Below are 21,235 nucleotides of genomic sequence, written 5' to 3'. Positions count from 1 at the left end.
ATCAACTCTGGGTTGTTGAGCAGAGTTCACGATGCGTATCGTTTTGCTCTATATCACAGATCAGTCATTGAGAGCCGGCCTCTGCAAGTCTACTACACAGCACTAGTATTCAGTCCAAGAGGAAGTATAACAAGAGACCAATTTGAATCCCAAGGGCCAAAATGGATAGCCGAAACGGAAGGCATCGAGCAAGATTGGAATGCGTGCCTACAAACACTAGAGATAAGAAAGAAAGATCCCCTTTCTCCAATGGCAGTCTCTCGGGATTCTCAGCTTATTGTCATTGGTTCATTTGATTCCGTGAAAGTTTTTGACACCAATAGTAGGCGATCCCTATGGATATCATACATGTCCGATTGGGTGACATCGTTCTGCATTTCTCATGACTCCAAGCTGATCGCATCTGCATCTATGGGAAGGAACGAGACTATGAAAATTTGGGATGCTAGGACCGGAGAACATCTACGGAGCCTGGAAGGTCCTGCTGACTCTGCATTATCACTTGACTTTTCCCACGACTCTACTCTGCTTGTCGCCGGCTCGTCTGATAGATCCGTCAAGGTCTGGGATGTCAAAAAAGGAATATGTCTACAGAAAATGAAAGGACATAGTGATAGAGTGACATCAGTCTGTTTTGCCCACGATTCCAAGCAGGTTGCATCTGCTTCAAGGGACGGGACTGTCAGAATTTGGGATACTATAACCGGACAATGTCTACGGAGCCTGGGAGGCCCTGATAAAAAGGACCAAGTAGCATCGCTTGACTTTTCCCACGACTCTACTCTGCTTGTCTCCGGCTCATCTGACGAAACCGTCAAGATCTGGGATACTAGGACCGGAAAATGTCTACGGAAAATGAGTGGGCATACTGGTAAAGTGGAATCAGTTTGTTTTGCCCACGATTCCAAGCAGGTTGCATCCGCTTCAGCGGACTACACTGTCAAAATCTGGGAGCCGAAAACCGGAGCATGTCTGAGGACATTAGAGGGTCATGCTTCTTCTGTTAGCTCGGTGGCCTTCTCTTATGATCCTCAAGTTATATGCTCCGCGTCAGCAGATGGGACAATCAAAATATGGGACATTACTAGCGACGACGATCACAAATCTCGGGATGAGAACCAGCAAGTGCCATTGGTCATTCTTTCTCCAGACTATCGACTACTTGCCTTTGCCTTTGCCTTGGACCAGTTAGATTGTATCAAAATCCAGGATGCCAACAATGGAAAAGAGCTAAGGGTACTCGAAACTAGTCATTTCATCAGTTCAATGGCTTTCTCTTACGGTTCAAAGCTACTTTTCGGTTACTCGCCGTCATGTGTCGCAACTGTCTGGGATCTCAATAGTGGTCAATGCTTGCAGACAATGAATGAGCATACTAGAATTGATGAAGTGGCTTGCGTTTGTTTTTCCGACGACTCTAGCTTGCTTGCATCCGGCTTATGCGATGGTACTATCCAGGTCTGGGATACTGGCACCAGAAAGTGCCTGTACACACTGTGGGGTACATCTCAAATGAAGAAGATCAGTGCAATTGCCTTTTCTCATGATTCTGAGCTACTTGCTTATTCTTCTCATGAATATGTTCAAATTGTGAATCATGGCCGCAGGCACTATCTGCAACTATTAAAAGGTCATCGTTGGGTTGAGTCAGTTGCCTTTTCGCGTGACTCCAAGCTTCTTTTCGCTAATTCATTTGGTACGATTGCGACCTGGGATATCAGCAACGGCAGCGGCAAATTCCTACAAAGGTTTGACACCTTTATGTGGAGCATGAAATGCATAAGCTTTGATACAACCAACTCATGTCTTATCACCGAGAAAGGTATCATCCGATTATCTTTGGTATCGGAAAAAAGCCGTGAGCCTAGGCTGGAAGCACCACGATTTCAAGGTTACGGCATAAGTCCCGATGGCACCCGTATTACTTTCAATTCCAAAGATGTCCTATGGCTACCACATGAGTACCAGTGCGCGGATTATCATTATCCTTGTTCTGCTGTATCCTTCTCAAGCGTTTTCATTGGTCGTAAATCGAGGGGGGGCATTTGTGCTCAGATTCAACTCCCAAAATCCTCTGTAACCCCGGGGCTACAAAAGAACAATGTCTTCATCTTGCAAGAATTATACCAACGTTAGTCACCAGTAGCATCGGAACGTTCCAAACCGCTCCTCTTCACGTATCAGAAGATCCTGGTAGTTCTGCATTGACGTCAACTTGTGCTAACCAATGCGACTTGCAATATTTCGGAGTATTTCGGAGGGCCTATAATACATATACGGTCTTCTAAGCAGTAGTCTATCAGCCTCGTATCCACGAAATGACCGGTAGAAGGGAAACATCCCGAGCTTGCACCGATGTATGAACTTTGCGGAGTTTTTTGGTCAATACCTGCCTGATGCTATGATTGGCAATTACTTCCTTACATTGTGAAGTCGACTTAGTTAACTCGGAACAACTTGAACTTGAAGCCGCCTACTTTCATAGTTTAGATATCTCAAAAGCCCTCTACCAGATCATATACACGGTCAACTCAAACCGGACGCTCATTTTCAAATATGTTTGCTTCTCCTGTTATTGAAATTAAAACGATCTAATCACCTAAATAGGGCAACGTGGAACAGGTAAGTCCGACCTCCACGAGGAGGCATCTTAAATGAGAACCTTAAGATAGCTGTACCCGCATGAACCGAAGCCATGTTGGAAAACTTCATCGGTCATGGAGATACATTCTCCGCCTACATCTCCGGCTACTAGTCTCAGCCAGGCTATCGCCGACGGAGGAAGAATCTTCTATAACTCCATCACCTTCAACAATTGGAAAGGACCATATGTGAACGGGTCCCAGCGCCCACTCCTCCTACATAGCACTCCATGGCCGAACGCACAGCAGCGCTGTTTCGTCGTTGGTGGTCAATTTTGGTAGTTAGGACAAGACTCGATGAAGGAGGAAAATAGGAAAACGGTGAAAAAAAGAGGAGAAACAAAACTTACAATCCAGCTCAAGCCCATGAGGATAGACATTGCGATATTAATTCGTAATTTCGAGTACAATCTCCAGAACAGATGGGCTGGATATGTGGCTAGCGCAGCATCACAGAAGGCATTGAAACCTGGAGAATGTAAAGAACTTGAACTATATCAGCAAGATCAAGACCTCCAGAGCAAACAGCGTCCATGGCTTGTATGCCAACTCCTCTTTTGTTCTAAGAATATCACCTGCGTGGAAGATTTACGGCTGTGTTCCGCATATACGAGCTCTCACCCCATTGTAGCACTCCCGTGGGGCGGAAAGTTGATTTTGGACACTGGCGGGCTTAAGCAGGGAACCACACAAGTATCCTAGATTAGCAATCTAGAGCTGGCAATATTCGATCCTAGAATATCGCAAAATATCGAAACCAAAGTCGTGAAACCTTGCAGACTTTGATCTCTGTCCCTAGCATCATCTGGCTACAGGCTAGCAGAGGCAGAACCACTTCAATGGCTGAGTATAATACCAATCAGCAATTAAGTCTTTCGTAAATATTTCTTTAACATTCAAGTTGCTACCATCGCCAATGATTAGACCCGCGTGCGCATTGTATTTGACCAGACCCTGTAAGCTTATTAATGAGGATTTGATGTACCTGGCCCAGACATCATTCGATTGTTGCATCATGAATTGAATGAGACAATATAGGCGCCTCCTTATCTCCGACCTGCTGCAAGTTTCTGAGAGTCAGGCAAGGGGCAAAGTCACTTGGTATGGTCAGTAGCATATCTCCGGATATTGGTGTCACCACATACGCTCCGCCCAGGTAGCAATAGTTCTAGAAACCTGAAATACCAGAACCCTAAATCACGTTTGAAAGGAGCCATTTCGCCTCATCAGTTCTGGTGCACCAGAAATGGCCGGGCCGTTATGATAGCGCGAATTATGTTTACTCCCTGCCATGTGTAAGCTCGCACCAACTTCCAACGCTCCCTCAATTTCTTGGTTGGCGCATATACTTGCGCTTCTCACCTAGGGGCAGACTACGCTCGTATTAACTCGTGATATTATGAGCAGTGATAATCTAACTATCTATCAGATGGCAGAAGGCTAGTTGCAGCAAGTGCGTCATTGCCATGATTCAGTCTAACCTGCGACTCTTCGGTAGGGTCAAAGCCCCTCCCATCAAACCTGGACCGCCATAGTGCATCACCCCAACTATACCAGGATCTCTCTGCGACAATCTACTCGAGGACCCGAATCGATGCCTTCATGAGATATAGCTCTTCGTTCTTGATGGATTTGATGTATACGGACCAGAGTTCATGAGCAGCGACGCCCCTTAATGCGAATGTTGATCCAACAAGACCGCTCGACAAGAAGGAAAAGCGCGTGACCCCAATTTAGGTGCTGGTTACTGTCATATTTTCTCAGAATATAACTCCTCCCGTCGCGATCAACGCTACCAGATTATCCCAACATATACTCAGGACGAAACCCTAGCTTCCCGTCTTCTGACGCGGCACAGATGCTTTATTATTCGAAGCTTTTGTTGAAGAACTTCTACATCACTGATGGAGGATCCCCGGCGCCAAGTTCTGTTCCTGTTATGTACAATACATCCTTCCATTCTTCTGGAAAGATCGATCAAATTTGCGTTGGAAGAGGAGCCAACTGGTGTATTTACCTCCGTACTCTTCTGATCTCAACCCGGTGGAAAATTCTTCGCAGAAATTAAAGCTTTCATTCAGCATCATCGGCAGTCATATACTGACGACTTAGAGCAAGGATCTGATAATGACCTTGACTGGTACATTGATAAGGTTGGAGCAAGAGTACAAAGCAAAAGGTGATTACCAGAATGCAGGAATCAATATTGGATATTTGTGTTGCAGACTAAGTATAGATTACATTGGTTAGGTCTCTCTCTACCTTTGATTAATTATGAAGTGCAATACAATGTATACGCATACTTAGTATTCTGAAAATTAAGACTGTAATAGAATAAGAACACAGCAATCATCTTTCACAGAGGAAACAGATGATGACATGACGTTGACGACCTTCGCAAAAGTGTCATCAAATACGTCTCATACAATATGAAGTTTGATCAATTGCTCAGCAAGATCATCGGAAGAAACAGCGAGCTGCTGCCCTTGGCCATTCCAGTATGGTTGATAAAAGTCACAGGCCCCAAGCCTGCAGACGTAGTGCAGCCCCCGGGAACACGTTTTGTAGTGCCTGCCATCTGAGTTTTGCTAGAAACTCCACAGTGGCAAGGTGGATTAAGGGGATCATTCCCCCGCTCGTCGATGAAGCAAAGGAACTTGTTGCAAGGCGGACACTTGTAATAAGGCCGCCCAGCATTTCCGTTTCTGTTAGATTGCCGGGTGCATTGCTTAACACCAACCCTGTTACACCGAGAGCATCTAGGCGGAGTTTGTGGAGGTGGTGCGAGTTGAACAAGCCTCAGGCTTTCCATATCAAAAGTAACAGTAACCTATACGATTTCAGTATCTACGCCTACATATTAAGGGAAGAAAAGCACTTACTGTCTGATTTGGTTCCATTGGGAATAGACTGTTATGCGGTGGAAGCACTGAACGCGAAGAAGTGTAAAATAGATATCGAGTTGAAAGGAAATATCTGGTTTTACGAGTGGGCGTGTCAGGGTATTAGGGAATACACGTGACGCTAAGGTCGACTGAGGCGTCGGTGAGCAACGACCAATAATGATGATTAGCCACCCTCCTTCTCGTATTGATTGGCGCTTGATCAATGAGGTTAGGCAAGACACGACAGCACGAGTCATTGACGGTTCACGAGGCTTATCGACGTATCAGTGGGCTTAGAACAGAGAGTGATTTTCTTCGAGGAGAGCGGGGTAGGCTGATCGAAAAAGATTGTGTCCAAGCAAAGTTCTTGTCAGGTATCCAGGATGATCCACCTGAATGATCTTAATCTACTCCTAATATACCCTTGTTAATGAGGCTTCATTCCTTGCTACAGTTCTTTCACGCCGCCTAGCCATTTTTCACCATCCCGTCAAAAACGACTAATACTAAGAGGCCATTTCTTACTATGATAATCTTTCAATTTAGTATGACTTTTGGATTCAGTCAGGTCTTGAAGTCTTTTTTCCCTTTGTTTATAGTCCAACGTGGAGCCGATCTACCCGACTCGGCCCACTTTTCTCCTATGAGGTGGGATTGAGAGCAGATCTTCCCAGGTGAAGCTGATTCCCCGGGGAGCCTTGCATGACCAGTAATAAGCACAACGCCATTAAATCCCGCGGATTTTATCGCATTTAAATCATAATATTTTTATAAAAAAAAGAAAAAAAGTTCTTACCATGTTTCTCTTAATCTTAATAAACAATTAAGCTTTTAACAGGTATAAAGCGATTACGAAAAGTATTGGATATGTCATCATATGCTTCAATGCCCAGGTGTCTCCTCCTATTGCATGTATCTGGTAAGAGACCTCAAAGTAATCAGTGATGCTTTCCCCTGTATAGATCTTGCTAGGCATATCAGCTTTTGTAGTGGTATGAAAGTCTATACTAATGCACTATTCTATACACATCTCACCAGATTTTATAAGCCCTGTCAATGGGAGCCAATCATTATCGGAGCAAAGCGACAACGGCGCATGCATTTGACATACTAAGGCTGGATAGAGGAAAAACAGGAGAGACGCTATGAACGACTTAAATTTCTTCTATTATCCAACCAGTCCACCGTCCCATTTTCCTGTACATCAGACGATTAGACGACAGCTTCAATTACTAGCAAAGATAGAAGGCAAAATCGAGTAACGATGATGGCCCCCAGAAACCTACTCCGCATCTGTTTCAGCGTCACGTCCCATAATTATTCTATTAGGGATAGAGGATTCTCTATTTTTCTTCTTCTTTTTCTCCTAGATAAGATTCATCCATGATATTCCATACAATATAGTCGATAGTGATCTAAATTCGGATTTCCTTACCAAGACAGTAGAGTTCAGTCCATATCAGCAGCTAGATCTCTACTAATCAACACTAGCTTTCAAAGTGCTTGATGTGTTATGACTAGCAATTTTCATTTGACATTACAATTTGAAGAAGACACTTGCTTGGAAGAATGGAGAGATTTGATTAATTTTGCGACCAGAGTCACATATCCCATCCAAAGGATCGTTCAATAACTTCGCCATTGGCTTACATTGTCCCAGGATGGTTCGAGGACGGTGATGTTGATAGCAAAAAAATCAAGACCCCCCCAGAACAATCAGCGGCCATGGCTTGAAAGAATGCCGGCCCCTGATTTGTTCTAAGAATATCACCTCCGTGGAAGATTTCCGGCTGCGTTCCGCATGTACGAACTCTTAGCCCCATTGTAGCATTCCCGTGGGGAAGAAAGATGAATCGCAAGGACGGGTTCCTGGGCCAATGGAAGACCTTTCCTCCTAGGCTACATAGATGTCTTAACTACTACATTAAGTATCATGAGGCGTGGACACATTAGTCCCTCGGGAAAAGGGTGACTGGTGTATTCCTGATAAGTATAGCAGAAGAACGTACGTTTTACTGCGGTTTATGCGTGTGGAGCGTATTTTCCTTGGAATATCAGGTAATTGTAGCAAGGGGACCGTGATCGCAAATGGATTGGAAACTCATAGTGGTAAAATAGTACTGATCAAACATCGACCGCAGAACAGAGCAAGAAATGAGATAGTCAAGAATAAATTCTACCATCATGCTCCATAACCCCATGAAAACACCAGATAAAGCCGACATAAACCATCCAGGCACAAGGGGTATATGACGCAAACAAATAGTAGAGAGGACAGCCGATCACATATCCGGGTATCACACATAGCCGACACGACGCCAGGGCAAACAACACAAGCAAAACGCAAGGGAACGCAAGGAGACACAAGAAAGAAAGGCATGATGGTTTTTGACATAGGTTACGAGGTGGTATCCGTACCCTAATTCCCCTGAGCTTGGTGGGAAGCGCCAGGCTTCTGGCTGGCTGCATTATTAGGCGTCTCAGGTGGAGCAAAGGGAATTGGACTACTCGACGTGAAGACCGGAAGGCCGGTTCTTGTCTGGGCAGCAGAGGTATTAGGGGAGAATATGCTCGAGTGCTGCTGTGGGAGATCGGGGTTGTCGGGTGTATGAGGCGGGGAGACGTGGGAGGGAAAAACGCGGGGTTTTGGTTGATGGCCGAAGGGACTGGTTGAGTTTGGAACTGAGGTGGATGATAGGTGGAATGCCCACCATCACCATGTCCCGGTACAGGCTCAGGGGTAAAAGGAGATGCGAGGGGCTGAGAATAGGGCCCGGCGTTCGGTGCTGGCTGCTCTTGTTTCACGGCAGTGTCCATAACACCATCCATAGAAATGGCCGGGAGAGGAGGTGGCGAGCTATCAGGCGTCGCTTTCGCACGCGCACCCCTGGAGCCGTTTGCCTTCCGGGGTGTCCTCCCAGGCGATTTCGTTTTCGCTGACTTTGAGGACTGCTGGCGCTCTTCGGCAGCTTTCTGCTCTCGAAGAGCTTGCTCCTCTGGGCTCGGCATGACCAGTTTAATCTTGCGAAGGCCCGTTGTCAAGTTCTCAACATCGTCGGTCGGTGTTTGGGGTACCTCACCAGACAACTTTGAAGGTAGAAACGAAGGCGGGACCTTGGGCACCGGAGGAGCAGTCTTCCTCGGGCTCGCCGAGCGCTTCGGCGTGCCTGAGCGTGAGCCACCGCTGGTCTTCCGTGCACCGGTAGCGGAAGCAGATCGAGGAGTACTCTTTGACGGTGTTGCAGCATCTGCAGTGCTGGTAATATCGGCCATAGATGCCGCCGTGGCACTCTTCCGCCGACTAGCATCTACCGACGGAGATGGCTCCTGTGAAGCATCGGGTAAATCGTTACCGTCAATAGTTGTTCGCCGATTCTTACGCATCGCCTGCTGTCGAGGTGTAGCAGGTCGCGGTGAATAAGGCGTAGGTGACTTGGCTTTTCTCACACGGAGTTGTCGCTTTTCCTCGGTAGACGGGGGGGGCTGGCGGGGGAGGAGGAATGATTGCAGGGTTGACACCGCCATCAAGTGCAACTTGTCGCTCTCGTCGTTGGCGAGACGCCTCGGCATTGAGATCCTCTGGCCTGCAGCTTGTAGTTTGACGGGTTTCGGGAATAAGGACTTTAGAAAGCTCATGCGCTGCCGTGGCCCAGCCAACTTCTGGCATCGGGGGCAGGCTTGTGTCGATTGCAATGCCAGAATAAGAGCCAAATGATTTGCGGTCACGCGCGGGGGTGGAGACCACCTTGGCCGAGAATGAGCGGGTGGAATTGAGGAAGGTTGGCGTCGACTTGGAGCTCAATATAGGAGGAGACACAAGGGCCTCCAACTCGGCCAAAAGCGTGGGTGACCACCATTCCGGATCATAGTCCGCTTGGGCTGGATGGGGCTTGAAAGTAGGCTTCAATGTGTCAACGGGAGATGTCGTGGGAGAAGGAGGAATGGGTGCATCTTGAGAAGTCGGATGCGTATGTGCTACCGCGCTGGACAGCCCAGCTAAATGGCTCAAGACACCGCTTGTCAGAGCTCGGTCACTGTAGCCACCCTCAAGAACACTGATGACACGACCGTCGGTCCCAAGACCTTCTTCCTGCGACATGCGGACCACATCAGCTGTAAATTTGGCGTAGAATTCCGTCGGCACGTTGACCTTGTGCCGTTGCATCCCCGTCCCCTCCCACTCGCTTGCATCAAACCCCGCAGAGAGGAAAATAGCTCCCTTCGGGGGCGGGCCATTAGGTGTCTGCGCCAGTCGCTTTGTCTGATTGCGAAGGAAATCCCGCGCCTTGTTTATCAGGATGGTGTACTTGTTCCTGTACAGCTTCCAGAACTCGGTCTCAGTCTCCCAAGTATCCAGGTGAACGTTCCAAATCGACTGGCCATGGGCCCCATCAATGCAAACACTCGCATTGCGGACTTTATCGAAGTCACCGCCCTCGCAAGGGTACGAGTTGATGTCATGGAGACTGTAATAGCCGATGGCCGTTTTCTTGTAAGCGGGTGCATTCTTGGACGCGGTCAAGGCTTTGCTATTCTGAGCCCATGTGATGTCTTGAGAGCCATCGCCATGGTGTAGATCAAAATCCAGAATGGCTGCGTGAGTAAGCCCATGCATCTTTGCCGCGTACGATATACCGACGTGCACATTATTGATCCAGCAAAACCCGGAAGGAAAGTCGGCAGAGCAGTGATGACCCGGTGGGCGAATGCAGACAAATGCCCGCGTGGCCGGGCTAGGGCTAAACACAGCGTCAATCCCGTCGCAGACGCCACCTAGCGCACCTTGAAAGGCATTCAAGGACTCTGAGCATAGATACAGATCGCCAGAATGCAGCTCGGGGCTGGTTGTTTTTATGCCCTCGTTTTCTTTGCTGCGAGGCCGGACGAGTTCTTTGCCGGTCAGCGCTAAGCGCGACTCAGCGACCTCACACATTGCATGAAGATCCATCATCCAAGCATTTGGGTGTACATTTGTCACCACCTCATCCATGATCGACAACGCGCGCGAGGACTTTTGCATACGGAATGGGGGCGCAGGTAGCATATCAAGGTTGAGATTAGGATGCGGCGCAAAAGACTCCCCTGAGTGTCGCCGACCCATGCGGGCATATGCAGCAGACACTCCTACCACGCAAGCCCGAATGCGCTCCGGTCTCTCTACAATCGAAGCCAGCATGGATTTCGAGGCGCGTGGGCGCGAAAAGCGATGCCCGTAGCAGGCATCGTGAACGACTACCACGGTTTTGGCCTGGGGATCTACCAACTGGTGGTGCTCAACTTCTTTTCGGAAATGCTCTGCAGCAATCGACGCGGCCGTGGGGGCTTGCGGCTCTGGAGGGGCAGCCGCAAGACGCGGTGGCAACATTGCGGGCGACGCGGCGCCAGTGGGGGACCCCGCAAAGTTGGACGAGGGCCGGCGCGACGACTCTGGGTGCGGCGACGGAGGACCATGGGGTTGGGAAACAGCCCGCAGCGATGCGTTTGAGGCGCGTTTTTGTAAGTTGGGAGACGACTTGCGCTTCTGGAGGGAGGGGGTCGAAGGTGTTGACTTGCGGCGCTCGTCGCGTAAAGAGCTGGAACTGGGCGAACGCCGCGGCACGGGGAGCTGGTTGGAAGGCTGCATCGGGGTTTCATGGGGCGACAGGAGAGAAGGCGAGTTGGGCAGCGGGGTTGTTGTTGCATTTGCCAGCGATAAACGATCCAAAGATTCAGAGAGATCGCACGATTGGACCATAGTCGCCGGGGCGTTCTGCGCGAACGGAGGCGCAGGATCGTGCGAGTGATTGGAGGGTTCCATGATACGTGCAGATCATCGATCTGAGAAGCGTGAAGAGGTGCCCTGGGCAATGATAGAAGCCAGACTCGACGCGTTGAAAAGGGGGAAGTGACCGAAGATGGCGGGACGAGTCTTGGATCCGATCAATCTTCATGGGGCAAGGGGTCAGTCGATCTCATTCCAACAACATTAGGCATTCTTTTTACTCGATCTTTACTTCGCGGTCTCACTGGAATATGTCTACTTCAAAAGGAACATTCTTTCTGGGGAGCGCCTTCCATGGCACGCAGAATTGGTCTATTCTGCTTCTCTAATCAATTGTAAACATAAAAAAAAAAAAGTGGGCACCCTGATCGTCGCGGAACTCTTGCCCAACTCTATTTTGGAGCTCCGAATGTAAACACAAAAGAAATGACGACGGATCGACAAGACTCGAAAAATTGCAGGTTTGTTCCACCAACACCAAAGCTTGGGAAAAAGAAAAAAGAAATTTCAAATCAAATTTTGACATCGAAAGGGAGAGAAAAAGGAGAAAGGAACCCTCGGGGTAATAGTTGACTAGCGGGCCCGCAAGCCCCGCCATTGATACCATTGGTACCACCGGCGGCCAAAGGAGGATTTCTCGTCGAAAGACTCCTGAGATTGACGGCGAAGCTTCTTCTCTTCTTGCCGACGGGTCTTTTTCTCGCTTTTAAAGCCACGGGTTGCGTGAGAATGGCAGAAGCATTGCATGTGCACTGTCTCGACGCTAACTCCCGGGCAGCTGCTACGATGCTGGCCAGCACAGGCGCTTTGGCCAGCCTCTTCCTCGCAGTGGCACCACTCGTAAAGGGTGTAATATTGGCGACACATTGTATGTATGGAGCAATTGAACAGTTCGGTGATTGATTGTAGCAGGTCACACTAGATGGTGACGACGTAGCTTTGAGTAGATGGCGGCGAATTCGAGGTTGACAGCCTCCGAGGACTCGCTTCAGATTGGTTGAGAAAGGTCCTCCGGAAGACTCTGATCGATTTCACAGATCTGTCTTGGGTCGGTCTTCGAATATGGCCGTTTTTGGTAGTAGGAGATGGAGTGGTAGTGAATGCAATACGGCAGTTGCGGATGTCAGGTTATTGGTGTTAGAGCAAGATCAGTCCAGCTGAACAGAATGAGTGATATATTTGCAGAAGAAAGGGGAAAAAAGGGAGTAAGAAAGTGTAGATCATCAAGACTTCTTATACTCCACAAGGGCAGAGGGACAGAGACCGGCTAGGCCGGCACCAACCTATGGGGAGTAGGGCTGCGCAGTAATTCCATGGGTGTGAAGCTTCAGCTGACGTCAATCATGTTGCTCGCCAAGCTCGCCCGATACCCTCGGACAGTGAATACTAAGCCCATTCTAGCCACTGGGGGTATTATTGGCACTGTCGGGGGGAGCCTTTCGAAGAGATTTTAGAGAGTGGACTACCTTGTCCGGCGCTACGCGGGTGCTACGCCGGTTACATTTGGTCAAGCCTAGCGTGGTATTGGCCGGAACCCCAAACTCCGCAGCCCATGGCTGGTCATTATGAGACACTATTCACTTGGCGCTTTTTGTTCAGACCTTGTGACTATGCCATTTGCAAATCGAAGAGGGGTAGCTTGGCTGAATCCGACTTCAATGTGAAAAATCTGGGGGGGGGTGCGTCGGACCGCAAGCGCCGGCCCAATGAGGGTCGGGTGGAACAGCAATAGGGGCGGCTGTAGGAGCCCGGCGCCTGTATAGGAATAGGAAGCCAGTCGCATCCAATCGACAGGAATAGAGTTGGCGGGTATGAAACTTTGGCCATGGGTCAGACTAGTGTCAGGTCCAATCTGGTGTGTTTTTGGGTCTGACAGGGATCCGCGGTGACCCGAGCGGTTTCTCAAACGGTTCCTTTAACGACCGGCAGCTTGACGCCTCGGGCCTTCAGTCCGGGGTCACATTTAGCGCCGGGATTATTGTAAAGTTCATGTTGCACGGGTATGCATTCTTAGTGCCGCATGGACAAGATCAAGATGGATGATATCATGTCGATCTTTCCGCATACGCAACCGCAAGCGGCGTTGAGCCACAGAAACAACGAACGGTGTGGCTAGAACCTACCAACTCTGACAGGCGGTGTGGCAGGACGGCCCTCGAGCATGGCACATCATATGACCTCGAATTTCCCGCGGAGGAGTGCCTCAGGCTACGATATTTTCACCGCGGAGTCAAGGATAACTGTTGTCTCGTTGCCCCATTGCCGCCACCTACAATCTTTGATCGAGGCCAAATATATGCGACTGGGATACGCATACAAAACCGCATAATTTGGAACTCTCCAGCCGCCTCATACCCAAATATCTCCCGTCGAACGAACCACTTCACAGCAACCTTGTCATGACAACCACATCCCAAGACTCGCAACCGCCCAACATGGCCAGCACTCCCGCCAGAGCCTCCTCTCTTTTATCCAATCTAACTGCCGTCTCTGCACGCATCAGCACGGCCGTTGCGTCCTCCCCGGCCCCAGCCAAGCCCGTCCGCCTCGTCGCAGTCTCCAAATTAAAGCCCGCATCCGACATCCTCGCGCTCCACCAAGCGCCCGCCTCGCAGCAGCACTTCGGCGAAAACTACCTGCAAGAGCTCCTCGAGAAATCACGCCTGCTCCCCAAGACCATTAAATGGCATTTCATTGGAGGCCTACAATCAAATAAATGCGTCAATCTGGCCCGCGACGTGCACGCGCTGTGGGCCGTCGAGAGCGTTGACTCGGAGAAGAAGGCTACCCTGCTGAATAAGGGATGGGGTGACCGAAAGCCCGAAGTTATGGGTGAGAGGGAGGAGTCAGATGCTGAGGCGGACAAGCTGCGGATCTACGTCCAGGTGAATACCTCGGGCGAGGAGAACAAGGCGGGAATTGACCCCGCTGCGGCGCCGGCACTGTGCCGCTTTGTTAAGGAGAAATGCCCGCGGCTGAAGTTGCAGGGGCTGATGACTATTGGGGCAATTGCGAGGTCGAAGGCCACAACACCGGAGAATGAGAATGAGGACTTTGTTTGTCTGAGGGATACCAGGGATCGAGTCGCTGCGGAGCTGGGGCTTGGCGTGGAAGAGCTGGAGCTTAGCATGGGGATGAGTTCGGATTTCGAGGGTGCGATTGCGTTGGGGTCGGATCAGGTCCGGGTGGGCACCACTATCTTTGGGGATCGGCCGCCGAAGAGTGAGGCGAGGATTGTGTAGACTAGGTGCTTGGGAAAACTTCATAGAAGGCGTTTTTATGTCATGTATTATGAATCGTTGCATTTGGCACTGTCACATAAAGGTTATATACGACAGGCATGGAAAGAACACTTTAAAAAGATATAGAAGACAGCAGGAGCCGAGTATTGTATGGAACATCACGACCCGCTGCAGAAACGATTGTACAAGAAGGTGAGAGATCCGAAAGGAATGCTCGCTAGTATTAGCTCAAAAAGCTGATAGGAGAATATACATGCTTGCTTCCGCCATGAATGCACTGACTGATTAATCGTAGTTCGAGATAGGCCCAGTCTCCTTGACACCCTGGCCCAACTTCTGCTCCATTTGCTTGACAATGGCTGGTGGAACACTATCCTGCGTCGCGCGAACTGTGATACGGTACATCTATTGTTTGTCAGTATTACTAGTTCAATGTTCTGGGGTTGTTTGATCGCCAGGTTGCATACCTTCTTCTCATAGTTAGGTTCCAAGCGCAACAGGCAGCCAGTCTTCCCGCCCTCCATATGATACACGGCGCAACCAACAATGTTCTTCGGGTTCGGATCCACGTTGTCCAAAATCTTCCATCCAAGACCCTCTACCATGTGTCGAGTAAAAGCCTCGTGGATGATCTTGTTCTTTCCGGAAAGTCCAAAGGTCTTCTGCGTCTCCATAGGAGGACCACCAATCTGGCGCCAGCGCTTAAAGAAGTCTTCAGCTGACAGAGAGGAAGGCTCCATGTAGCGGTGCATAAGGACAGGAAGCGCGAGGGTATAAGCTTGCAGAGCACCAGCCAGATAGGAGATACGAATGGTTGGATAGTCATTGAAGGGGCCATGGGCGACACAGAAGAAAGTCTGTTGGGTTTGACCTGCGGCGGGGACCCTGGGCTCAGGAAGATTCTTCGAATCAATTTTCAGGTTGGGGGAGGCAGGATTGTCAATGGTGGTAGTCAGTGAACCAATCGGGTACGATGATTTGTTCGAAATATAGAGCTTGACAACTCCCATATTGGCACGGTATTCTGATCGTAATCCAATGTGGACCTGAGCATCTTCGAAGAGGACCCCTTCGTGTAAGAAGTACAGCTTGTTGAAGCCGATGTCCCAATCTGGCGTTAGATGAGCAGCACTGGCCATGTTGGGTGCAGGTTGAGCCGGCCCGCTGGAGAAATCCAGACCCTCCAAATCCCCGGATGCACTCTTCGTGCCGGTTGGTGACGGAGTGATTCCGTTGGAACCGGTCCGGGTGCCATTGACGATAGTGGTAAATGAGCGCTTGAGACCTGTGGACTGCGCCATAAGGACTTCTTGCTTGTCTGCATTGGCGGCTTTGCCGCCAACAACCCACGTCTTGCGTTCACTGGTACCAGCTGTCTTCTGATGAAGTCGCGACAATAAGATCGAGGCCCGTTCCGAGAATGGTGGCATTTCATCACATACGGTCCGCAGCAGATCATCTGTGGGTAGAGTGGCCAAGGACAAGTACTCGAATGCGCGCTGCTGCAGTTCAGAATCAGGCGAGTGGCTGTACAGACGAAATATTTGTAAAAGCTGGGGCTTGATTTCCGGGAACAGGTTGACAAATTTGACGAAGGAAGACAAAATCATGGCTCGAGTATTGTCCGAACCGGTGAACATCTTCGCCTGCAATGCCATAAACTGTTCAATGGGGCTCGATCCAGGGTTATCGGCAATCAGATGGCCGAACTCTCCAAGCACGTAACAGCCAATCTTCACCAAACTCTCGTGGCAATCGGTCTTCAGGTAGGTCAGCAGAGTGTGAGCCGCATATGCTTGTAACTCTTCATTATTGGTCACAATTTGAATAACCCGCTGCCACACCTCGTCATTAACATGGTCACCAGCAAGAGACAGCAATTTTAACGTCATGTCAATATACCACTGGGCATCTGTGGCATACTTCTCCGTCAAAATGGCGACCTTGAGAACCATCTCCTCTCGAATCGCATAGTCTGCTGTCTGCAGATAGCGCAGCAGCTCATTCACGATGGGGCCGGCGTTCGAGGTATCGCACATGCTGTACAGCAAGTCCAATCCCTTCCGTCGAACACTGATATCTCGGTCTCGGAGCGATCCAAGAATAATGTTCTGATGTTGTTTGATAGGGTCGAGTGTTTCTGCTCGAGCTGCGAAGTGGGTCATAGCATCCAGACCAAGGTACCGGACGTTGGTCTCGCGAGACTGGATATACTTGCCTAGGCGAGTGGAAATCTGCATCATAAGAGTGTGCTCGGAGTCGAGGTGAATGAGGAGGTTGATAGCTTCAAAGAGAATCGCGTTTTGCGCGTTGTTTTGTTGAACATTTTTAGGCGTCTCCATGGCAGACTGCATGATCTGTCGGAGGGACTCACGGATGATCTCACGGACATGGCTATCCTCTGGAAGGGCAGTCAGTATCTGGATATTCACGGGACGGAAAGGATCGGATTTTACCTGATGGAGGGTAGTACTGCAGAAGTCGAAGCAGCTTAACTTGGATCCATGGGCACGGCACACGGTAGTAAAGGTAGTCCGGCGCAATGTCGCTGTCCACCACTATCCGCTTCAATCGCTGAGCAGCCTTAACATAACAGCCCTTGTACTCGTCTGGGAGGTCCTGAGCCAGCGCCATAACCAGCGAAGTCACTGACAATGTCACGCCCATGTCAGGGTCATCCATAATAGATATGATTCGTTCGGCCCACTCGTTCCGCACAATGCCGGGGTATTTCCGGTAGAGACGCAGAAGGGTGAGAGCGGCCTTCTTCTTCACGAAGGCTTTCGAGGTTCTGCATGTCATTAGTAAGTTCACGTCGTTTGCCAGTTAGACCAGATAACCCACGGAGAGATCAGGAGTCGATGGACTTCGCTGCCAAGGGCCTCTCCAAGCTCCCGCCCACCGACATTGGCCACTGCATGCAGTGCCAAACAGATATTCAACTCGCTATTATCCAATAAATCCTTCCGGATACTGTTGACAACCAAATGCAGCAATTCGTGTTCTTCGTGGAGGAACAGAGTGACGGCGAGGTAACCGATTTGTTTCTCCGAATACTTGGTAGACGAAATGAGGTTGACGGCTTCAAGATGGCCGAAATCGACATCGTAGCCTTGAATGTACACGTAAAGGAGCTTGCAGACGTATTTTTTCTTTTGGTAGCCATTCAGATTGCCACCCTTGAACTTCTGTCGGATGTTAGCAAGTTCCTTGTTCACACGCTTCTCCTCCAGCTCACGCGCCCGCGCATTGCGCAAGTCTGCGATGAACTGGACAAGTCCTTTCATTGACGACATGGTTTAGATCGCCGGACACGGGTCTTGGCGAGAAGCGCAGGAACTCTTTCGCACCAAAGACCGAAATTGTCTTTTCACTTCGAGGGTGGGGTTGGAGTCGAAAAGCACTCGGCTCGCATGCCACGCGGAGATGACCTCAGGGGTTCGCGTATAGACGGATAGCGTCACACAACCATGTCCTGTTGCTGCTGTAGTGTCGATGGGGCATTGGCCGTCCACGCTTGGCAATGGGGCCTCCGGATGTGTTCGCAGGGGAGCTTAGAAACAGGGGTTCGCTAAATTGTTACACTTTGGGTCAGCTCCGGTCAGGTAACGAGACTTCTGCTCGTGCGTGGTAGAGAGAAAATGTCAATCAAGAAGAACTCACCCAGATTCACTTGGTGGAATGGATCCCCAGATAATAGGAGCGCGTCAAGTGTTAGGTCCCCCATCACACACCTCCGGCTTGCCCTTAGGCCACTTTCCGCTGTCGATCATCGGCTTCCGCTGTGGCGCAGGATTAACGTTGATGCGGCTGTGGCGGTGCATCAACCTGTATCTACTTGGTACTTTTGTAATTTTGTACTTTTGCTAAAAGTATACACTAACTCTATGAGCTCAGCGCGGATAGAAGGATAATATTAATCATGACTTGTCGGTAATTTTTATTCCATTCTTGGTTTTCGTTGTCCTCGTAAGCACACACACAGTGCGGGCCAGACCCTTTAATGATACATTACAACCCCTGGGTAATCAAATACACAAACGCCATCCCAACTGACTCCAATTTAAAAATGCAAGTAATGCTGGAGCTTCCAGAACCCATGAAGCGTTCATGAGACCAGTGGGCTCGGCGATTTAGGCGCGAGTAGTAAAGTCGGTTTCAAGATCAGACTGAATGGCTGCCGCCTTCTCACAGGTGCAAGAAGCTAAGGTTTATTAGCATAAGTACATCAAATCGCTTCTCAAATCCAATCTTTGAAAACTGTTAGTGGTACTTACCAGCTGGGCGTGTTCCACAGGGACACTTTTCGCCTTGTACAGGCTTGTTCTCGCTCACAGCGCGCTCACAAGTACACGAACCAGCGGGGCGAGCACCTGGTAGATATTAGTTATCATCTTCAATCGAGGAATGAGCTATAGTGCTATTGGAACTTACGGCATGAGCAGCGAGGGCCAGTGATGGCGTTTTCAGTAGCAGCCTTGTTGCAGGAACAGTGGAGAGCACTCTGCTTGCCACAGGAGCACTTGGCCTGGGCAGCACAGACGCAGCTACCATCTTGGGTAGCCTTGCAGCAGGTAGTGGCAGGGGAAATCATCTTGTCGTTTAGTGAAGTGTTGTCTGATTGAAGGAAGACTTCGAATTGAATCTGGTAAGACTGGAGGCGGCTTGAAGAATGAAAGGAATAGCTGGAAAGCAACAAGCTGTATTTGAATAAATCATAGTTACAAAGATCGGCCTGATTATCATTACCCACTTTGTGATTGGCTGATATACCAGTGATCATGTGATCTGTTTCTCTAAATTCTCGCTCTGATTGGCCCCGCGTCTACCATGACCAGCTCCGTCTTCCCTTGTCTGAGATGCTTGCCACTTGAATGGCTACACAACTCTTCTGATTGGATGATGCAGATTTCGATGACCATTACCTTCATTTTCATTCGTTGAATTGGTCCATGAACTAATGGTGGTCTGATGCAAGATTCGAGGACTGATCGTGCGGCTGTTTACTAGCCGCAAATGGACTGCACTCATAGACAGCATCACCGATGTACGCGGATAGGGCCTTCGCTTTTACGAATTGATAGAACTCTTTTTGTCCTTGTTTCATTTGTGTTGGTTTCTGATCACAACTCTCTTGAATAGACTCGGAATCTCATCTTGATGTTACTCATGAGTGTTGGATTTTGGCTACATATATTTGGCGCTCCGGTAACAAATTCGAAGAGCACCATTTCAAATTGCGCCACGGTCCCACGACTACTAGTGGTAGTCCTAGCCTACCTAATCCATCTTTATGAAATACTAGCAGTGGTCTTGGAGTCTCCAGCTTCGGTGGCAGATATCTTCAGGACATCCTAGCTGCGCATCATGCTCACCTATGACGATCATCTCAGTTACGGTCAATAAATTCAATACCAAGCCTTAAGTTGCTAGAGGTAGCTTAAGCAGAGGGGAGAAGGAGAAGGACTTGAATTTAGATGGAGAGAAGTGGAAGATAAGTCAACCGGCCTCCTGTTTGTGCAAGAGTTGCTCGCAAACCCATAGAGACTGCCAAGCTTTAGAGGAAGACAGAGCTGGAAGCGGCTTTGCTATGTCTCCTCTCTACGATTGAGGAAAGCCTTGCGGCTACCGCAACGTTTGACGCGGAGAGTCTCATCACTATATTCTCCCTTCTTTACCTATGAACAGATGATTCACAGGATTTTTCTGTCTGATCCATTCGAGGTAGTATATAGAACCTTCTCGTGGCGCGACAGAGTTGCTTCAACCGGCCAAATACCATGGGAATCTCATGTTAATATGTGAGGGAAAAAAAGTCTCAATTTTAATGCTATTATCCCTATTCTCGCTAATGCGTTTTTACCCTTGGCGTTATGCTTCTCCGAGAATCATCGAGCGAGACTAGCTGTTGTTTATTGCAATAGTAACTCCAAGCTGCTCTTGAGTATTTCGCATTCCGTTCAACGAGAGGCTCGTAGCAGGACATTTCAAAATGCTCAACTGAATACTTTTGAAGTATTTCTATTGTGGCCAATACTGAACTATAACGGGATGAAAGATTTGAAAGCCAAGAACGAAGAATCTTCCCACTCGAGCATGTATAAAGTAGTAACGCCGATATTGGCCCGAAATGAAGCTTTTCTTCTACGGCGAACAGGACTTTGTACCCCTATAGAATGTCTAGTCTCTGCTAGAGAAAGAGCCAAGCATGACCGATTCTATTCGTCAGCGCTTTCTCAGCCATATTGCCTCCCAAGACAAAAGAACGGGGACAAAAGAACGGGCCACTTGCGTCTAGTCTTGTTCATTTCGTAACAAAAAAAAACCATATCCGTCGTCGCATTCCATCGCTTCAAGTCCCGAATATACGAATGTGAAACCCGGGAAGTCAATCAAAGACATCTATGGGGCTCCCTTGGGCACCATATCGGGCATGTCCTACCTCGGTACTCGGTGATTGCACAAGCATACTTGCCGGGCTTCCTGAACTGGCAGGAGCCCATACTCTTTGTTTGCCAACAAAGCTGCGGAATGAATTTCTTCTGCAATCCCAACAACCGGACTCGGTTTCAATCAATGTAATATCCCGAAGCTCACAGTATAACAAAGCTGGACGGATCCAACTGTCGTCTCCAACAATCACAGCCACTTCCTCTTGCCCGCAAGTTAGCTGGGAAAACCCAATGACGCCGGCTGGCGAAGCCT

At 49.1% G+C, this 21,235-nt stretch overlaps 6 protein-coding genes across 6 annotated transcripts; 2 read left to right on the top strand and 4 right to left on the bottom strand.

The window, feature by feature from the left end:
- Window positions 1-348: 348 nt before the first annotated feature.
- Window positions 349-2,136, top strand: N7468_006439 (WD40 repeat domain-containing protein; the record flags this gene model as incomplete). Its single annotated transcript, XM_058475735.1, has 1 exon — window positions 349-2,136. One exon carries the CDS (start codon window positions 349-351, stop codon window positions 2,134-2,136), a length of 1,788 nt encoding a protein of 595 aa, XP_058328625.1.
- A 5,810-nt stretch (window positions 2,137-7,946) lies between these two features.
- N7468_006438 (histone deacetylase hosB) lies at window positions 7,947-11,324 on the bottom strand (the record flags this gene model as incomplete). Its single annotated transcript, XM_058475734.1, has 3 exons — window positions 7,947-8,209; window positions 8,239-8,828; window positions 8,908-11,324. The coding sequence occupies 3 exons, from the start codon at window positions 11,322-11,324 to the stop codon at window positions 7,947-7,949; spliced, it is 3,270 nt and encodes a 1,089-aa protein (XP_058328624.1).
- A 537-nt stretch (window positions 11,325-11,861) lies between these two features.
- Window positions 11,862-12,155, bottom strand: N7468_006437 (uncharacterized protein; the record flags this gene model as incomplete). Its single annotated transcript, XM_058475733.1, has 1 exon — window positions 11,862-12,155. The coding sequence occupies one exon, from the start codon at window positions 12,153-12,155 to the stop codon at window positions 11,862-11,864; it is 294 nt and encodes a 97-aa protein (XP_058328623.1).
- A 1,532-nt stretch (window positions 12,156-13,687) lies between these two features.
- Window positions 13,688-14,530, top strand: N7468_006436 (YggS family pyridoxal phosphate enzyme; the record flags this gene model as incomplete). The annotated part of the gene is made up of 1 exon (XM_058475732.1): window positions 13,688-14,530. The coding sequence occupies one exon, from the start codon at window positions 13,688-13,690 to the stop codon at window positions 14,528-14,530; it is 843 nt and encodes a 280-aa protein (XP_058328622.1).
- Window positions 14,531-14,815: 285 nt separating this feature from the next.
- On the bottom strand, window positions 14,816-17,817 carry N7468_006435 (AP-2 complex subunit alpha; the record flags this gene model as incomplete). The annotated part of the gene is made up of 4 exons (XM_058475731.1): window positions 14,816-14,935; window positions 14,998-16,931; window positions 16,987-17,321; window positions 17,375-17,817. The coding sequence occupies 4 exons, from the start codon at window positions 17,815-17,817 to the stop codon at window positions 14,816-14,818; spliced, it is 2,832 nt and encodes a 943-aa protein (XP_058328621.1).
- Window positions 17,818-18,663: 846 nt separating this feature from the next.
- Window positions 18,664-19,124, bottom strand: N7468_006434 (putative copper resistance protein Crd2; the record flags this gene model as incomplete). The annotated part of the gene is made up of 3 exons (XM_058475730.1): window positions 18,664-18,734; window positions 18,808-18,903; window positions 18,965-19,124. 3 exons carry the CDS (start codon window positions 19,122-19,124, stop codon window positions 18,664-18,666), a joined length of 327 nt encoding a protein of 108 aa, XP_058328620.1.
- Window positions 19,125-21,235: the final 2,111 nt, after the last annotated feature.

This window comes from Penicillium chermesinum (genome assembly GCF_028974085.1).
Source record: "Penicillium chermesinum strain IBT 19713 chromosome Unknown utg000005l:1.0-4115287.0:1.0-4118363.0, whole genome shotgun sequence".
NCBI classification, from domain to species: Eukaryota; Fungi; Ascomycota; class Eurotiomycetes; order Eurotiales; family Aspergillaceae; genus Penicillium; species Penicillium chermesinum.
The sequence above is the reverse complement of the archived record's forward strand: the minus strand, read 5'-3'. Positions and strand labels throughout refer to the sequence as shown.